The 21,084-nt window shown below is 37.7% G+C and overlaps 1 protein-coding gene across 5 annotated transcripts in view; it reads right to left on the minus strand.

Moving 5' to 3' along the window:
- Positions 1-21,084, minus strand: part of NAV2 (neuron navigator 2) — a 420,599-nt gene that overhangs the window by 21,583 nt on the left and 377,932 nt on the right. For 3 of the 5 annotated variants that reach the window (XM_074918582.1, XM_074918578.1, XM_074918583.1), the window contains 9 exons: positions 20,913-20,957; positions 18,604-18,764; positions 16,275-16,463; positions 11,059-11,111; positions 8,977-9,000; positions 8,782-8,856; positions 4,216-4,299; positions 3,143-3,254; positions 2,529-2,674 (listed from right to left, as the gene is read on the minus strand). In XM_074918582.1, the coding sequence (XP_074774683.1) occupies positions 2,529-2,674; positions 3,143-3,254; positions 4,216-4,299; positions 8,782-8,856; positions 8,977-9,000; positions 11,059-11,111; positions 16,275-16,463; positions 18,604-18,764; positions 20,913-20,957 (889 nt within the window). Of the gene's footprint in view, positions 1-311; positions 321-2,528; positions 2,675-3,142; positions 3,255-4,215; positions 4,300-8,781; positions 8,857-8,976; positions 9,001-11,058; positions 11,112-16,274; positions 16,464-18,603; positions 18,765-20,912; positions 20,958-21,084 lie in introns of all 5 variants that reach the window. The other 2 variants (XM_074918581.1, XM_074918579.1) reach the window with 1 other exon arrangement.

Below are 21,084 nucleotides of genomic sequence, written 5' to 3' on the forward strand. Positions count from 1 at the left end.
AATACTCCAAATGATACAGCCATACTCACTTATATTTTAATATGGGTAAAAAAAGAATAAAAAAAGCTTTTTTCCTTAACTATTTTATGAGATTAATAAGGTCAATAGGACTGGATATCAATGCTTCCTATTTTTAAGATAACTATTTTAGAGCAAATTCTGTTCAGTGCAACAAGCTTTACAGTGATGTTGTAACAACTTGCAGCTATAATGTAACGTGGCTCAGACAAGGTTAAGGATGCTGAAATGGTTAGTGATGTAAATGGATGAGTTAGCTTTGTATCTCATAGTTTAAAGTAGGTCTTCCTTACCTCATTGACCTGCCGGAAGAAGCGCAAGCGAAAGGAAGCGGGGGAAGGAAAAAAGACATGTTTTAACAGATAAAGCCAGTGATAAGGAAAGCTTTGGATTTCTAAGATAAACATGACCAATAATCAACAAAGACCAACAGTTACGTTAAAACTGGAACCCTGTATTTTCCAAAACCAGGTGTTTCAGACAACATACAGTCATTTTTTAATTACTTGGGGGAGACACCAGACCCAGATCTCTTAACCACTTAAATTATATTTTCTCCTTGGCTCAGACAGAATGTTCTGGCTAACAGCCAAGTTAATATTGTCTTTTTCGTCACAGGAACAGGTATTTCACCAGGTGAAAAGACTGAATCTTCTCTACCTATCTGCAACTAAAATAACCTTTTTTAATGTGACTGTCACTTTCAAAACAACAAAAAGAATGAATATTCATGTGATTAAACTGATGTTATCCCAAAGTTACAGTTCAACAGTTAGTGTTCAAGAAGCGTTTGGACAATGTTTAACTTTAAGGCTGCCCTGTGTGGAGTCAGGCCTTGGACTTGATGATCCTCGTGGGTCCCTTCTAACTCAGGACACTCTACAAGCAGTGTTTAAAGCTATTGCAAATTACATGTTGCAAACAGGCTGGCTTAATATGAGCTGAAAGTTATTCTTAAACTAGACAAAGACTCCTATGGTGAGAAATGTTGAAAATCTGGTGTTTCAGCCCTGAATGGACAGCTGTGTTGTTTTCGATATATAGCAAGAAAATCTTGGCTGAGAACTTCCTCAGTATTTGTGGAGTAAACAAAGTGTAAATCAGACTCAACTTATATATTTTTCTTGGTAAATGACTAATTTAATTTCCAATCTTCATTTTACAGCAATGATGCATTTTTAATAACAAGATAAAAATAGTGTCCTGCTTCTTCTACTTCATGAAAACTTTACTTATTTCTCTTTATAGTAAGATGTTTCCTTAACCTTCTTTAAAAATAGTCGTCTGACGAGGAGGGTGTGTAGGCTGATGTAGGATATCTACTAGGTTACAATAACAAAGAATAGAAGCTGAAGTAAAAATTTTAAGTGTTTATCTTAACCAAGGCTTAATGATTACAAAAGGTTTGTGTCACAAATTAAGAGTGGCTGGCAATTTAAAAGTTACAGCAATTTACTCTGTCTATAACTAATGTATAACCCAGCACAAGAAGGATTTGGAGATGACACTGTTTCAATTCAACCCATTATTTGAGGGGCAGAGTGGAACCACTGCTGTTATGAAGGAGCAGGCAAAATATCAATATTAAACCAGGGCGATAAGAGAAATAAAACCCAAGAACCTGCTCAGGAAGCTGTTTCTTACAGTTCAGGAGTTTTATAAACATTTCTGAGAGGATATTGTGCAAATACAAAACAACCTTTTACCAGCTCAAACCACATTTTGTAACTATACAGATTTATCTGTACACCCAAAAGATGCAGGGAGATTTAAATTCAGTGGGAAGGAAGTGGTGGATTGCTTTACTGGCTACAATAAAGGATCTAGGGACTTTAGTCCAAACTACAATCAGACTAGGTCACTAAAGCAGTTATGGTCTAACTCAAAATGGAGTTTAATATTATGTACCTTTCCTTCTGTACAGGGTACCTTGTACACACTACATGATAAGCAAATAAGGAAAAATGGGAAATGAAAGTTAAGTATTGCAAAATCTTGCAAAAGAAATGTCCAGCACCACAAACTTTTAAAGACTGGTGGTTTTTTGTTGTAGAACTCCACAGTAATGTTCAAAACACAGTTCTTGAAGTGTTTAACATGTTCACTTAAAAGAAAGCCCTATGAGCCAAAAAGAAAAAAAAATAAAGTAAGAACGATCTCTCATTGTGGATTTGTTTTACTTTAATAACAGACTTTGAGTTTTCCCTAAGGGGTTGGACACCGTATTACTTTTAGCCAGAATTGATCTTTGACAGCTATTTCTAATTTAATACTGGCCTTTTGGCTATTAAGCTAAAATTCAATCCTAGACAGAGTCAACACAAGCATACACATCACTTACAACTCAATTAAGCCTTCAAAAGAGAGTTTACACAGGATTTAAAGAGTGCATAGTCCTTGTGCTGACCTGTTGCATGAGGGAAGGAAGGAGGAGCTGAGAGGCTAGATTTCACCCTGCATGTTCCAACAATTTTATATAAACCTCACGCAATCTGTTAAAATACACTCACCCAGTTCTTCCTCTTCTTTTTCTTTGAATCACTCTCAATGTTGCTTCCCACACTGGAGTGACTGGTAGCACTGTTAATACTGGAGACACTATCTGAAGAGTGCTGCCTTCGGATCCGTAGGTCTGTGGGTTGAGCAGCTCCAGGTCCTGCATGTGAATAGAGGTGGTGTCAAAATTATGTAGGAAACTTGATAGAAGTGTAGATTGCTGGGATAAGTAAGAGAAGTGAGTTCAGACAGGACTGCATTCAGACTTTATATTGGAAATTACTGAAAACACCACAGAAAATAAAGCCAAGTGCTTGAGAGCTCTGAAATGGGGTTCTCTGCTCCTTGCTGCTTCACATCAGTGTCTAGATGGGTGAATTACTACATGCTTATAGTAAAAAATTCAGTGAGCTCACACTCAAGGTGGAGTAGCTTTGTTAAAATGCCTTCCTGTGTATTTAACATACCCATTTACTTGCGCAGAATCAACTGCACTGTTTACACCAATACCCATTTCAAATCCCCACATCCAAAACAAGTAAATCTCAACGGTTATATGAGCTATTACCAAGAGGTCTGAAGTCCTATGAGCACAGCACAGTTGTTAAACGTAGTGCTAGTTTCTCACCTTTGCAGTTGAGCTCAGGTGTGTTGATGACTCCATTGATGGCAGCCTGGGCAGCAGCATTTTGCTTCTTCAGTAGTTCAATAGTCTTCCTTAACTCGTTCAGCTCTGAGTCCTTGAATAAATAAATAAAAAAAAAAATCGGTGATACATGTCTTATGAGGAGCAGCTGAGGGAACTGGGGGGGTTTAGTCTAGGGAAGAGGAGGCTGAGGGGAGACCTCCTGGCCCTCTACAGCTCCCTGACAGGAGGGGGCAGAGAGGGGGGATGAGTCTCTTGAACCAAGGAACAAGGGACAAGACAAGAGGGAATGGCCTCAAGCTGCCCAGGGCAGGGTCAGGCTGGCTCTGAGGAAGGATTTCTGTGCAGAAGGGGCTGTTGGGCGTTGGAATGGGCTGCCCAGGGCAGGGGGGAGTCCCCATCCCTGGAGGGGTTGAAGAGTCGGGTTGACCCAGCGCTGAGGGATCTGGTGGAGTTGGGAACGGTCAGGGTGAGGGTCATGGTTGGACTGGAGGATCTAACTGTTCCAAAGAAGCCACATTTCAATCTGAACATTGGTAGTTGATAGACAATTTATGGAATATATATATACAACGAGATGAAAATGAGGTTTGGTATACCTGGGGAAGCACAATCTCAACAGGATGCAAAATAGCTTTGTTATTACAACACACAAAAAAAGTCCATGCTTTGTAATACAGAAATAATATACAGTCAAACACACTGTCCAAAAATCCAATATTGCCTGCCTTGCAAAGATTTTTCTTGGTGTTTCTCTTGAACATGCACACGTATGGATGCACTGAGAAGAAATCTGTTACAAAAATATGCAATACTGAAGACTTGTGTCCAAAGCAACAATTTGTAGGAACACCCTGATCAGTTGCCACAACATGCCAGTGCAGAAAATGAGTATTTTATACAAAATTTTTAATACATTTTACTCTGTCATCACAATTGAGGAAACTAAGGTGGACAGTGTATGTAATTTTTTTTCCCCCACAACTACAAAAGAAGCATGAGCAACAATGCTAGAAGCAGAAGTTAAGACTTCCCCAAACACTTTTCAAGCTTGCCTTTTGTTCTGCAGTCATTGTCAGGCTCTGCAGTCTGATCGTCATGTTGCCCAGGCTCTGCTCAAATGCTGCCACCAGGTGAGCCTGAAAGTTGAACCATACAGAAGTAGTTTGTTCTCTCCCCCCAAAACAAGAATATTTCTGCAGGTATTTAAACAGACCACCTACTGCATTGCATTGTTTGTTGTGTAAACAATACAGAGAAAATAAAGTGATTAGAAAAGGTCAAAGGAGCAGGGCACATACTGTGAAAATGTTTGCAAATGAATTAACAGGAACAATTTAATTGTGGAAAATGAGAAATGCCAAAGGTAACAGACCAATTTCAGAATTTTAGAAAATGACAGCCCTTCCATGTACAACTGCTACTAGCAGCACACTACGCAGCGATGCAGTTTTAGGCTAAACCATGCTCAGCATCTGCTGCTACCAAATGCTTCAGGAAACACAGATGTAGGAGTAACACTGTGACCTGGCACATCAGTAGGAGATTTCCTGGAGATGGCTCCTCAGTCAGCTGCTACATACATTTCTTTGATACTCAACAGCCAGGACGGTTATCTCAGACATAATCCAACAGATTTTTTCCCCGTTCAGAATTCTCATTATTGGGCAAAATGTGCAACTCGACATCCAGGATACATCAAGAATAAAACCCCCTCCTGGGTCCCTAGGAGTAAAGGCCCTTTGAAGAGTCACATCTCAAACTAATCCAGTTCATGTTTTTTTTCTCAGTTGTTTAAAGCTGCTTGGATTTTGTGATAAATAGAAAATACATTTTGCAAATTTGTTGAAATAGATTCAATTTCTTTTTTTTTTTTTTTGGAAACATCTCACGGATTAAGTAACTGAGGTTTTTAAAGACACTTCAGAGAATACATCTTGTCACCTGAAAGTATTCCCGATACCAGAAAGGCACGGAAGGATGTCCTTGGTTATCTAGCCATGTCCTCAGGCTATTGCAAGCAACGACATAAAGAGACCTCCCATCACAAAATGTAGACAGGAAAAAGAGACAAATCCACTCATATTTCTAAACATCTCCTGCTGTTGCATTTTTGAACTCAGACTTGAACTTTGACTTTTTATGTGGGTCATTATTAACATGTATAAGGTTACTTGGTGATAGTTTTCAGGTATCCTCACACAGTTAACTCCTGCCAAAAAGCTTTTCGCAAAAAGTTTAGATCTAAAGAAACCCCAAAATGTCACTTATAAGTTTTAAGAGGATACCCTAAAAAGTAAAATAAAATAGAAAACAGTAAATAAAATATAAACCAAGTTTTTAAATAAAGGAAAGCCAGGCAGAAACTTCCCTCCAACTAGACCACTTATTTTGCTTGTGGATATTTAAAACAAAAAGACTCTGAAAGACACAGAGGTGGAGCTCCTCACTGTGCTATCCCAACAGGAGAACTCTGAAAGCAAGGTCAGTCAGTTCCGTCTGGAGATGCCTCCTCTGCAGAGAGGGACAAGGATGGAGGCAGAACTGCTGCGGCACTGCAGCCAGTCTGCAAGATGCTTTATCAGCTGATACACCTGCACATAACTCTAAGGCTTGTCCAAAATTTGCATGCACCTTGCTTGAAACCGAGATCCGCGTGCTAAATAATCATCCAAAACCTCCTGGTGCTTGGCCAACTACCCATCCTTCTTTTCCCAAGAAGCACTGAGAACCGCATGTTGATTATATTGAGGATATCAGCTAGGAATTGAAAAAGACTGAGAAGTAAAAGGAAGGAAAAGTAGATTGAGAAGATGGAAAGGAACTTGATAGAAAGGAACTCTGTTTCTGGTGCGATGACATGGGTCTGTTTTATAGATATACATGTATATCTATATGCATGTGCACAAATAACTAAACACAGGCATAGTTCAATACCTATTTCTCATTAGCCATAACAATCTATACTAACCATATAAAATATTATTTAAAATATTTTATTTCTCTATTAAAAACAATTCTACACACACAACGACAAGTAAAGTTGTGTGAAATCTTTCCAAGCGGAAAAGGACATTCTCTCACCTAAATATATACAGAACAGCAAAACCTTTCACAGAGCTATTCCAGACTTATTCTTCAGCAGCACACAGCTGACTTGTCCTAAATAACTGTTCTCACATTCACAATGAAAACAAACATGAGCAGTACAATAACATGGGGATGTGCATCTCTCATTCCCATCAGCCTCTATGAAAATAAGCAGAGCAGAGACTGTGAGAAAATAGCAAAAAGTAATTTAAACCCTCACCCTACACATGTATGAAAACCTAAATATTTATTTTAAAAACAGAGATTGCAAAGCTTCTGTTGGCGAGGACGGACAGGGAACAACAAAACTGATATTCAGGAATCCTCAGCAAGACTTTGCAAAAGCAAAAAATACATGGGCAAGTGGAACCACATGGATTAATAATGGGATATAAACCCTTAACGTTTTGACCTGAACTTTAAGAAAAAAGTTTCTCTTTGAAAACTGGACCAGGCATCTTGATATTATTCCTATCTGGAAGTTGTTCAGTGAGCTATGGAAAAGAGTTATCTTCACTTCCTAGTTGGAGCAAAACCTTTTTGAATTCTTGCCCCTGATGGCCTGAGAAGCATCAAAAGCTGCAATGCCTATATAGGAAAATTGAGGGAAAAGTTAATAAAGAGATGAATTCAAATTGTCTAGAGTTAAAAGCATTTTATTTAAAAAAAAAATCTGTGTAAAGAAAATGTCCATAAAGCAGTGTCTTAACAAATGGCATTGATTAATTAGTCTTAACTTTTAGGGGAACAGACCTGGCCTTTTAGAAGGGAAAAGAAGATGTTCTCTGAAAAGAGCTGGCTAGAGACTGAAATGTATTACTAGGACAGTTATAGCAACATCTTTGTAGCAGACTGTTGCTAATTTAAGGACAAGTAAGGGGCAGGTCCAAGTCTAAATATCACAAATAAAAAACTTTAAAGTTTTAGCGAAGTGAATGAAGCAAAAATGGAAAATTACCAAAATAATAAATGATGCTAACTTTTTGGGGTGAACACTCTCCCTTCCCAAAACGACCCCGAAACAAAAATGTACAGCAGCACAGCATATGTTAAAAACTATTCTCTGCAAAGACAGTGGTAGTAACCACACATAAATTCTTGGGCAAATTATGGCAGCTGGAGCAGGCACAGAGTAGCCTGTGCTACTCACTGCTCTTGGAGACAAGCTACTAACTCCTGTGTTGAGTAACACCCTACTGAATCTGAACGCTGCATGCAGAAGAACGCAGCAAAACTAAGGCAGAGCTAGATGAGGCACAGGTGACAAGTTCTTTGTTTGAAGGACACAATCTGAGGTATTTAACACCACAATAAAACTCTGTATATGCAAGAGTCTGGTCCTGTTTTCTCACATGTAAACGAAACTTCTGGGAGAAAACCAACTCATGTATCCAGTCCCCTTTGTATTTGAAAGGTAAACATAAGATCTGATTTTGGGGGAGATTTTTACCATTTTTTCTTTTCCTTTTGGGAAAGTGACTGAGTGGTTACATGCACTCAAAGCCCTTTTATTTGACTTCCCTATTAACTGAGTTCTTGGTTTTCCCTTTCCATTTCGCAAGCTGGCTGAAGCACTGTGATGCCTGCAGTGAACACCACAGTAGATTTCCCCTTGAATCCTCCTTGTGATAGGTGTTACTGCTCAGATGAAAGCTGTCCTTCACTGTGCCAAGTTTCATATCCCACCTATTCAGAGAGCTGATGGACAGCAATATCCTCTTCAGTACCATGTGTTTTGATGTTTACTCATTCTCACCAACTAGGATGTCAGTATGATTTGATTACTATTCATCTCTAGCTTATTTACTCTAGAACTGCTTATTTTTCTAGTAAGCTTCTGTTTTGCAGATTTCTGCTATCTGTGACTACAGCACAGACCACATAAATAAACTTGCTCAGGGTCATACATGCTGTTGTCTCAACACCTCCTGGCCCCAAATCTTTTTTTTTTACAAGTGTCTTACATTACTTATTCCTCAAATTCCTCCGAGCAAACAAGCACAAGTCTTGTCTACACTAGTTAAAAAAATCAAGCATTTCCACTCTTTAGGCATAACTTTAAATTAGTTCTCAGAACCTCTTATGCCACTATCATCTATCATGCCATCAGCCCATGTCTTCATGCTACAGCTAAATACAATGCATTTCAACCCACATTCCTACTGGTTCTTATTCCTACCAATTATAACATCTGTATCTCACCCCACCCAAAATGTCAAAGCAAGACGCTATTTTTAAGAAAAGACTTAAGAAAAGAGAAGACACTGGTTCTCAAGATGGTTTACATATACATAAAGCCAAATTAATATTATAATTCAGTATGTGAAGAAAAGCGTAACACAATTCAGTAGGACAGAGGATGTTATATTTGGAAAGGTCCCACATACAGGCAGTCATTTTTTTTAAACACATCGGTAATATGAACCGAACCTTATACACATGAAATCTTTTTGTCACTTAGAAAAACTGGGGTAGTAATTGGTGCATTAAAGGCATTCCCTGTTAGTGTTTGTTCTCAGAGTTGTACTCACATTGGCAGTCAACTGAGTTGTCAGAGCTGACACTTTTTCTTGGGATGCATCCAACTCTCTTCGCAGCTTGCGAATCTATATATTTTAAAGAGAGCACTTTATTGCATCATAATATGGAGAAATAAAATAGCAAGACAAGAAATGCAGAGTGTCTTGACAGAACAATTACGCCTGTTAAACACGGGGTGCTCTTACCTCTGACTGGCACTTCTCTTCAGGCTATAAAATAAAAACAGAGGAAAACACATCAGGATATTACAACACAACCAGCCTGACAAATTCATCAAATTTTTAATTTTTTAAAAAAAATTCAAAAACTCTAATGTGAATTTCTTCTTTTGGAATCCCACTTCCATATTCAATCTAAAATAATCTCCTAATTTACTCGTTCTTCAGGAAAAACAAACCAGGCTGCTAGTACAGTTCTTCTCCCTGCCGGAAGGAATTTGGGCTCCCCTTCTCAGCTTGCTGACCAGTGCACCGTGGAGTCTGAGCTGTGGAAGGGTGAAGTCCTGTCTCCATGCATAAGGGACTGCATGAGGCTCTGAAGAGCAGACTGTCACAGAACAAGGATGATCCTAGGCAATTCCCTTCCTCTGATGCTCAGCTCTCCACAGGACGGAGATCATGTTTTTGCATTCCAAAGTGATGTGGAAAAAATAAAAAATTCCACTTGGGTGCTGCCTAGGCACTGTGGTGATGAAAAACTGAGGACACACTAGTTAACCAAGGATGCAAAGTGGATGTACCGACCATCCGTTGTGGTCTGCATGATAAAACTGTGGCTCCTATGGCTTGCTTCTAACCAAAGAGATCAGCTAAAGAGAAGTATATGGTAAGGAGTTACACACTCCGCTGTCCTTATGTAAACATGTCCACTACCAGCCACCATGAAAATTATACCCATCAAACCACACTATTAGGAGCCGCTTGTGCTTGGGCAGCAAGAACATAAACCAGAAGCAAAGACAGCAGCTGCTGAGGGCTCTGCTTGTGGCTCTCAGGGTTATAAACCAGAGGAAAAGGTCTGCTCTTCATCCTTCTGGTATGTTATCTGTTTTGGCTTCATATGGACCTTGCTTTGAAGCAAGGTCATAATGAAAGGTGGTATATTTTCAATTTATTATCAACGTCTTAAGGCCATGTTACACATGTAGCCTCCTAACATGTAAAATAATGCTAAAAAACACTACGCTGGCTTGACAGACTTCATAGACAGTTAGGTATGACCTTCCAAGAGCAAGTTCTTCCACATATTCTTGTATTACATGCTTGTTTCAGCTGTGAATGTGTGGTAAGCATGAAGCTACATCATACTTGCACAACAATTTGAAGATCCCGTTCAGTTAACAGGTATTTCAGAAGTAATTATTATCCACTGTTTTTTGAAAGGTTGTGCTTTAAGAAATCCCCCAAACTATGATCATAGCATGCCAGGAATACATAAACCACCTTTAATCTGGCTAGCCTGGATAGTCAGAGCAGTGAAGCCACTGGGATTTAACCATCAGTGCCAAATACTTCTGTACAGTCTTGTGTGGGCTGGAACTTGCCATGCCCCTGGGCTGCTGCCATCACCCCAACTAGCTAGAGAAAAACTAGGCAAGACAGGTCTGCATGTTGCAGCCTCACCTCCCCACTACAGCACACGTATAGTTGTAATTTACACGGTCTTCCATAATATACATTTACATGGAAAATCTTTCGTGAGACTGTGAGAAGAAAATAAGCAAACGCCAACATGTGTTTAAAAAAAACTCCCTGTATTTTCAAACTCCAGTAAGCCTTATTTTAGGATCAGATAATCTAAATGAATACATCTGGAGAAAATATTACTGGCACAATGGCTTCTTTAGAACTGTTAAATTCTGTGTATTAAAAATGTAAAACTTATTTAGTAGCAAATCATTAATACAGGGCTGGAATGGCTCTATTCAGCAAATTTTGGGGTGCTTTAGGTAATGAAGTTTAAATTGCCTCAGATCTACTGAGGTTCTTTGTAGCAAAACTTATACAGTGTAGTTGTAAAATACTGACTCAAAAAATAAATTGCTGCTTTTAGGCCATTAATGTCTGTGTTTAATGAAGATACTGCTAAATACCCACAGACATCATTATGAACATAAACACTTCTTTTGCAGTCAGCATTCAGAACACAATCAAATGAAAAATGCTTTTTCTTCTCCTCTCGAATGGCAAAAATAATTAGCAGAATAAGACCAGTCAATTCAATTATTTTGATCAGTAAACCCAAATTATTCATTTCAATATACTCACTGTTGAATAAATAGATGATGTACTGGACACCAAAGAAAGAGAAGAACCATGCACTAAAGGAAAGAAAATAAACACAATGAATATAAATACAGTAACCACACAGTGGAATCATCATAGATCATCCACTGACAACTACCAGCCTACTGAAGAAATACTTTTACAAATTTCATCATCCATCATAAACTTAATTATATTACTGCACCAATAGTGCACAAGTTTGAAGAATGCATGGCCAGGTAATACAATCCATAAACTCTGATTCGGTAAAGCTGTTTTAACAAATAATTGTTTTGGGGGGAATGAGATGTGGTCAAGAAGATTAAAAAGAATCGTTTCAGTGAAGATTTGTTCAGAAATAGATTTCTCTGGACAGCTTATTTTAAGCCCTTGCAAAAGGGCTTCATCAGCAACAAATTAACTGAAATGCGGGAGAGATTATGGAAGATATCTGACTGCTACATCTTCAGTTTTAGATGAGCCTGAGGGGGCAGGTTGTTTTCTTTCGCAGACCAAGATGGAGATGTCCCGAGAGGACCAATATAGCCAGCTCTGGTATATAACCAGATGCTCCAGAGGAAGACATGGAGCACCCAGGGCAGAAACCATTGTCTGCTTTTGGGGCTCTGAACGCTCCTCTGGATGTAGCTGTAACTTCCTTCTGCTGATGACAAGGGAGTGGTATCATGGGTGTCCATGAGCTGAACATTCCCTATCCTTGCAGATTTTTTTCTCTTTAAAGCAAAGACATTTCTTTAACAAGGCCCAGTTCTTTCTTTCAAAGAAAAATTACCCAAGTGAAAACATGGCTACAAAACCTTTCCTTGAAAAGAATCCATTTTAACAAGTTTTTGTATTTAAATATACATTTGCTAAAAGATATACATATACATTGATTCTCAATCACCCCAGTATTAGGATTTACATATAGCATCATTTAAATTTCAATTATGCTATTAAAAAGAACTACCTGAAGCTATTCTTTCTGCTACTGAAGCATGTAAAATTATCTTTATTTTTAGTTTGAGAAACAAAATACATTTAACTGAAACTTCCACTCAAACTTCAGGTAACTTCATAAAAATCATATGAAATCATGTTAAATCACTTCCATCCCCCATCTAATACCTCCAGCCCCCCAAAAAAAGTTCAGAAAAGCTGCCATTTTGCTCTAATTACCTACTGCAATTCTCCTACATTCATAATAAATGGGCTCTGCTTTCCCATTGACATTATATCCTAAGGCAAGGCTGGAAAGAGAAGTAAACAAAGTCTAAGGTGGCTTCTAGAGGAATTTAAGACAATTTTAAAAACCCACAAGAAAGTGAAAAAGACTCACACCCATTTGCTTTTTCTGGTTAATCGTATTTTCAATTAAAATTATCTTTATAGTTAGATGTTAAGGACTGTAGAAAGAACATAAAAATAACTAGCGTGAGTCAGACAGGTCTGTCTAATCGTGTGCTCCATCTCTGGCTGCAACCTCAGCGCATGTTTAGGGAAACGAATGCAAGAAGGAGGCAGATACTTGGTGATTTTTCCCCAGGTATATCTTTGTATCTTCTGGGAATCATCAGAGATGGAAATCCCTGAGATGGAAACTGCAGTCAGACCCTTATTTTTCATAGTTGCTGTGACCTCTCTACCATTAACTTGCCTAACCGCTTCTGAACCCACCGACACATTCTGTCTGTAACAAAAAACTCTTCTTGTGTTTAGAAATAGAATCCTTTGCAATTGTTTTAGACCTGTCACTGAACCAGTCAGTGAGTTCCTTGAGTTTTTCCACACCCTGTGGTATGACAAGTAATGGATAACTGACCTCTTTATAATGCACTAAATTATATATTATCACCTCCCTTCAGTCATCGTATTTCCAAGCTGAAGATTCCCACTCTATTTTAGCTCTCTTCATATCGTAGATGCTATACATTAAGATCTCCTTGTCACTTTTCTTTTTACCTGCATTTTACCCTCAGGACCTCTTTCAAGATGAAAAGCCCAAAGCACAGGCAATATTACACAAAGGCACCAATGGACTCATACGGAGAACATATTCTTTTCTGGTTTGCCTCTCTATAGTCTTCCTTTGTGCAGTTTTTACTAGCAGAGATGTAGTCAAAAAAGCAGCCATACCAACTGGCCAGAGAAGAAACAGATCTCCTTACAATGGACTGGGACACACACATTTCTGAGTTAGCATCAACTGCAATTTTTAAGATCACTTTGGGATTTAAAGGAGGAAAGAAGACTCAAAATAAAAAAAGTGAAAGAACATGTAACTCTGGGAATCATACTCTTGCCTTGTAAAACATCACTGCCACGCTGTTTGAATGTGTATATAAATTGAGATTTCTAGTATAAAGGACAACTAAAGAGTTAATATTTTTTCGCAATTTCTTTCTAAAGTATCTGCAGATGGCTACTTTAAGGCTATTTAATTAGGAGCCTGAAGGCAGTTACGTTCTTGATGTGATTCCTGTTTTTTGCAGTTAACATGCATCTGCACGCAGGCTACAAACCCAAATTGTTTTGGAGCTATTATTTTAAAGCACTATAAATGCATATGCAAGCACATATCATTTTTAATGTTAGAAAAGAAACGATCTCGCCATGATCAACTGTCCAAAGAGCAGAAAGAACGACAGGTACTGTAGTCAGTAGCAATAAAAGGAATACAAATTTATACCCCAAATACAAGGAATTTAATTCCTTTCTCAGTAGGAGGTTGAAGTATTGGGGTGAAGCCAGCAGCAGCACAGCTCCTGGGGAAGGCTGATGGCCAGGGAAGCGGGGAAATTGGATAGCCAAGAGACCACTTCAGTTTTAGGCTGTGTTTTTTTCCCCTGAAGTTCTGGCTAGTTGGGAGGCTGTTGCTGCTGGCATCTCTCCAGTCCTGAAACCCTTCCTACCGAAAGAATTACGCTCTGCAAGGCTGACTAACATTTCGACCTACATGCTGCACTGTGAGGAACATGACTGTACTTTGTACTGCGGAAACTAAAGAAAAAAAAGGCTTTTAAGAATAAATCCTGGCCCTACTGATGTTAATAAGAATAAAATGCCTTGTAATCTTATGTGCTAATAAAAAAATAAGAAGTAAATTGGTAAGCTTTATTTAACACCTGGATTTATGCTTCATTGACACTGGCTGATTGTGTAAAATCAATTTGTTCATTAACCACAAATTTAATTCCCGTAATACTTGTTGATCTATTCTCTCAAGGTGAAGGTGATTATGTATCCATGCTTTTCGATCTGTTCTCTCATTCTGTGAAAGTGAATTAGATCTACAGGTTTGAAAGCACAGGACAATGTATATGCCATATTCAGAACCACTTGCCCACTTGTAACTTGTGATTCCCTGAGAAATAAGCAGGAGCGAAATAAGCAGGCTCTTCCTGCCTTCTATCTTTTTCCAGTGCTGTCAGGTCCATAACTTGGTAGAGTTTTCTTGTGACTTTGTTTTTATTATTTTTTTTTAATTAATGAAAAGTACTTTGCAGAACATGTCATGTAACTCTTCCCTTTTCCTTTTCTTTTTTTTTTTTTCAAATGGTTCATCCTCAAACATGTAATACTTATTAAATATTCCTTCAAACTAGCCTCTTTCCTGGACAACAATTTCTGAATTCTAAGAGATAGTTTAACCTCCAACATGCCAAAATGGATTTGCTGTGATCTTAAGCACACTTTAAAAGATTAAGGTTACAATTTTTTTGAGGATGTCTTCAATAAAACCTGTGTAAGCTTTGCTATAGTAGTTCTTTCAGTAAATCTAAGAATAACACAGATGCAGTGATCTAAATCCCTTCACAGATTATATTAAGGAACTCTTTAGTAAAAGCAGGACTGTTCACCACAAAATGGAATTCAAGTATCTGGCAATCTTTGACTGTTCAGGATTATCTAGCTTTCTGAGAGCATGGCACAAACAAAAGTTAATTCTGGCAGCAACTGAGTTTTTCAGCCCTACAATATTATGCTAATAGTTTTCAACCCCTAATGAAGATCCTCAGCCATGGGCCTCTAAAATACAATTAGATGGAGCTACATGGCAAAATTCAATAATGAATTAGCCCTGCATCTTTCCAGAGCCATAACCAATACGGATTTTCTACCTCCTCCTATGGCAGAAAACTGATGGGAGAACCAGTATCTCCAGGAAGGCACCTTGGGGCTCTTAAAGGCCCCTCCAAGCACTCAAGGGTGGCCCCCAGGCATGCCTGGCTCTAGGGGAGCAGCAACAGTGGGCCACTGGTATTAACACTGCTGAGCAAGTGCAGATCTTCAGCTGTGGAGGAAGCAAGCCAGCCAAGGCTTGTGTGACCTGTAGTGGCAAAGTACTTGATAACCAACCAAGCTCCCCATCCTTGCCAGAAAGGAGGTGTAAGACTCAAGAGAGCTAATGCTGGAAGAGCTTCCCACGACCAACCTTCCTATGAACCACTCCAGAGCTCAGCCCACTCTTGACTTCTCAAAGTGCAACAGTTGAGGGTTGTAACGTGTTCTCATAGTTACTCCTGCTACAGCCATAAGGTTGCTTGATCAGTAGCAATCAAAGTAAACATTTATTTATAGGTAAATTACTTTTTCTTCTTATATTTACATGGGCTTCTTGTATCAGGTATGATAATGCATTTGAAAAGACAACAAGGGATTAAAAAGATGTTTTGAAGAACTACTCAGGTCCCTTCTGTGGAAGCTGTGTGATATCAACACAGGACATTCAGCAGAAATGAAAAGTAAGGTCAGTTTGAATGCAGATTAAATACTGGAAAGATTAGCCAGGATAGAAACAACAGTCTGGTTAACACCAATTATTTCTATTACAAAAAGAAGTGTGGAGGCCCAGGTCCAAGAGAATAGCCCTATTCAGGGAAACACTTTAATATGTTAACTTGAAGCATGAACTAGAGTCATTTTGAGATCACTAAAAATGAAGCAGAGGATGTGTTTAAACAATTTCTTGAACAGTGATGGTCTAGGCACAGCACTTACAAGCTTTTCTATGTCCAACCAGAAGGATCACTGAATGAGTATCATCAGAACAATGACTAGGACTGAAGTTTTATCTAACACTAAGAGCTTCACTCATAGAGAATGTGCTGCAAAATGACCCCTACGCTGAACTGAGAAGCACCAAATTTATACTTGGTTTATGTGAGAATGACATCTTCTGATCGTTTCCCTTACCATCACGTATTTTTTTTACCGACCTTCTTCAAAGCCATCGCGGAAAGAGCCGGACCGGCTCATTGTTCTGCTTTTCTCATCCAGGGACATCGAGCTGTTCCTGAAGCGTGTATCACTGTAGGGGTCATAAGGACCATCTGCATTGGAAAGGCTGTGGGTCCGTAGCATGGTTGGATTTGACAAGCTCATCTGGGCTGCAGTGGTTGGGCTTGCTATAAAGTGAAGAATAACCACCAATTTATTTGCATGACCACAAATTTTAATACTTAATTTTTGTTTAACTACCAAATTTATTTTTTTTCTTTAAGATACAAATTTTTGATGTCATCCACTCCAGGCTTCATTATTTTTCTAAATTTAATGAATTAAAATAAGAGGTATGCAAATCAAGCTCATGAATAAGCAAACTCAAGTAAATAAGGTCATTTTAAACACTGCATGATGTGTCTAAGCTTCTACAGGCAAGCTCAGTCAACTCACGAACACCTTGTAGGCATGTACTAATTAACCATCATTTAATTTGGAACAGTCCTTCCTCAAAAAGGACTAAAATGCCCGAAGGAATTTAAACTAGTGTTTGGCCTATATAGAACAGGCCTTATGAGCTATCTCCTTCAAAGCCTTCAAGTTCTCAAAAAATGACATTTTTCTATGTATTTAAGTCACAAATGTTAAGAGCTTTAGTTTCCTAATAGTTGTATATTTCAGAATTGTTTCTTTCCACTATGAGGAGCTAAGAATTATAAAAAATCAAATTTCCCAATACTCTCTCAACCACTGTATAGAGTGCAAAACATCTACTCCGGTTTCTCATTTTTTAAAAGAAGTTTTGTGCTAAAACTATACCTGCTATTTACTCAGAACTAGTTGATTTGTGCAAAAAAAGGAACAACAAAATTGCTGTTCCAACTGGGAGGTTCCTCTTAGTGTGCTGTCATTGCCAGTTTCTCTATATAGCATCAACTGATACAGACTATTGTAAAGATAATTCAGTTTAAAGGTGCTCAACTTTCATATCAACATTTGCTATTAAGTTAAACACAGCAACCTCTCTTGACTCCAAGATCTCCAAGCTCTTTTCTTACGAACACAGAAAAATATCTTCTTTTTTATGGTTAATTGTTTGTGGCCAAATAGCTTTTGAAGATTTTTAATGTGAATAATCTTCAATATTCTCCATAAAGAGTTAACTTTCTGGGCCCAAGATTACTTTTTTTTTTTTTTTTTTTTTTACCATTAAGGTACTTTCATGAACTTTCATGACAGTTTGTTAGCTGTTGGCAATGTAATTACACTGTGTGTATATTCAGCTGAAATTCTGTTAAGTGTCAGTTTATTTAAAGCTGTTTATTTAATCTGTTTCTTTTCATCACATTCAAAGAAAGGCTCTGAAATGTCACTGCTGCAATTGAAAACTGCACTAGAAGCAAGTGACCATGTAAGTTGCTGCAGATTCATAGGACACATGGAGTTCACAAGAACTTAGTTCACAAGGCTTAGCTGTTTTGCATATTACTTCTTTACTGTTCTAGAAAAGATGGAGGGGCTTCTGAAAGTCAAAAAGAAACAGAAAACGTCTGTTTGACATAGTATTTTCCAAAGGTCACTTAACTTAAAGACAATATATAAATATATATATCCTGTTAGGACTGATTTACATACCTAAACACACTGCAAAGGCAACAAAGTAATATTAAGCAGCACACCAGAGATGAGGGCTGCTAGCACTTTAAATTAGGTTATTTCAAGCTGCTGATATGGTCAACCAAAATCTGCAGTGCTTTATGGATCCTGTCAATCAACTTTTATTGTTTCCTTCATTTAAAAAGTGTTTAGTTTTATCACTGTAATTAAGTGAAGGAATGGTATCTTTTCCTGATTTAAAATTCTTCTGACTTCTATATATTATTTCAGACTGAGCTTTATGCAACTTTCCAACAAGCCACCTGAAAAATACGTACAAAGATAAAATATCTTCAACTGATGAGACTGGCGCATACAGTAAGTAATATGCTTGGATTTCAAAACAATATTACGAAACAGGTAGGCAACATCTTAAGTCCTTTAAACACACCAATGTGTGATATTAACAAATAGCATTACTGAATAGCTCATAATTTATATTAAGGCATCTGATTAATCCCAGAGAAGTATTTTCAAAGAGTTACTGCAAGTATGCCACCTTTGGGCATACAAGATAATAATGCTAATTAGTCACACTCATTTCAATGAAAGTGCTTCCTGATGTTGAATGAGGGACTGGAGCTGCTGAAAGAAAATTATATGGTGTAATATGCTATTTTCAAGACACACAATGTATTGCTATGATTATTCAAACAGATAATTATTCACCAAGCTGTGAGAAGTTAAATCTAGTTCCAGAGGGTGATGTTATGCTGGACCCAGATGAAAATGGAGAATTGCCAGCAGTATCCTGAAGTCCTCCTGCTGAATGGGACCGTAGCCATTCTTTTGCATCTTCTTGATTACGGAGTTGGGAGGATGGAGTATACCTGCAGAAACAAACAGGTTTTTTCAAAATAAACTTTGACATTTGTTTAAAATTATAAAAAAAAAAAAAAAAAAAAAAAAATGTCACAAGACTTGGGTAGGAAGAAAGGGAAAGAAAGATGGAAGAACTCTCATATGAAGTTTAAGGATTATATGATATAAACCCAATACAATTATGAATTAGGGAGCTGCTCCAAGCTGTTCTAAGCTGTTCCTAATTCATTCCACCTCTGGCAAAAAAACCCCACAAACTCCTTTCCTATGGCTTCAGTAGTAATCAAACTAGCAGTGAACAAAAAGCTACAGTTGTGCACTGTAGCATTTTAGAATAAAATACAGTGAGTATTATGTATGTAGGATTTTAAAATCACCATAATTTGGAAATCCTTTCCTTAGGTTATGCCAAAATTCTATCACTATTTTAATATTTTTGTGCATTGCTAAACTCCGTTGGCTTTTTGTCATATTATAACAAAATTCAAGTCAACAAAGCCATTACCAGATTTTTCAACAAGTTGTGACTCAATAATTCATATTCTAGAGACAACAGCATAAAGGCCTGTGGAGGTGTATCCCATTTAGTTCAAAACTAATAGCATTAAATCATCAGAAAGAAGAGTATGGTTATTTTTTTCTGAAGGCAAAGAAAACAGCAGAAACATTGTCTATGCCAACATCAGTGGCAAAACACCCACTGGCTTCAGCTAAAGCAAAGTTTTAAATCTGCTTCTGTATATGCCTGAAAAATAGGTGTTACCGCAGGTGTTATGTGAAATCCATGATAGGGTACAGGTATCAACAGAAAAAGCATCATGGAAACACTTGTCTGCTGATAGATTTCAGTGACTGCCTTAGCTATGCCATATGCTTTTGAGAAATATTTATGAGTTACTAGCTCTTCTTCCAAAAGCTAAACACTTGGAGACTATTATTAGTCGATATTATCTATTTGATTAATTAGATTAGCTCCAACTAAATACATTACAATAAGATATCACTTATTAAGACTATTTTAAATTAACGTGACCACTACACTAATTAACATTGCAAAAACTCAAACTACTTTCAAAAAATACATTCCTCCTCCTTCTGCTTATGCCTCAACACTTTAGCAAGAGTCCCTGACTATCCGCATGTCTTAAAACTTTGCACATATATCTGTCTATTAAGAAAGGGATTTTAAGCAGTCATTTTACTTTAACACACTAGAGATTTTTTATTTGAGCATGAATACCTACCTCTTCAGCACTCAAATGTTTCGGTCTTAAAAGAGAGTCTTTATTTATTAGAGACATACTTGTGAACCACAGAAACATTTTAAACAAAATGGCATTTTAATAAAGGCTTTTAGCACTCAAAGCAGCTGTGAAGAACGTGTACAGCACAGAATAATTTGCCGCTGCAATTTCAAGGCATCAACTCAGTGATCCTAGAAGCTGCATGAAGCAATTCTGAAGCTGCAATTTTCTAAATTGTCTAAGATATCTTCTGTAAATTCTGTAACCCTTAAAGCACTTAATTAATACACTTAAAGCTGATTATCTTATAGAATTGTATCAATGGTAAAATCTTTTTTGGTCCATTTTTTTAATGTTATAAAAAATCACGACCTTACAGACATACAAAATGTATGAGAAGACAACTACTAATAGTTTATTCTGGGATTTTTTTGTTCTTTTCTAGAAGAGTAGAAGTTATCTCTAAGAGCCTTTATATATTCATGTATCCTGAAGCAATTTTTTTTTTTAATTACTGTGTCGAATCTCATCTTAAAAGGTTTGCCATGATATTGCAAATATTTTCTATATATATCAACACCAAGGTTCCCGGGGTGAAAATGATCTAAAGTCATTCCATGTAATAGCCATAGAAGCTGCAAAATTACTGCTTTAAAGTCAAGCCCAGTCATGGTTTATGAGATGCTTTTCAGCAATTCAGCCAGCAAAAGCCACAGTTCTTGCTCAAGCAGAGAAGCCACTGGATGAAAAAAAGCACAGTGGTCAATGGCCTTCTTAGACGATTAAAGAAAGAAAGACAATATTGTTGCCACCTCTTGCAAACTGCGACCATCACCACCAGCCACAACAGAAACACAAAGCAAACTCCAAAGCCACAACAAAAGCTGTTAAACCGTGTGGAAACACCAATACCTGAGTCCCTTCTTAGGCAAAGTGTTCCTATCAAGATGTGGGTCGCTGCAGAAAAGTTAAAAGAAAAGAACTTCAGAGAAGAACAAAAGGGAAGGAATAAGATCAGGACGAACAAACATCTGCATCACCTTTTCAGAGGAAAAGGTGCTGGGGCCTTCCTACAGAAACATGC

The sequence above is a fragment of the Athene noctua genome, chromosome 14 (genome assembly GCF_965140245.1).
Source record: "Athene noctua chromosome 14, bAthNoc1.hap1.1, whole genome shotgun sequence".
In the NCBI taxonomy this organism is placed as follows: Eukaryota; Metazoa; Chordata; class Aves; order Strigiformes; family Strigidae; genus Athene; species Athene noctua.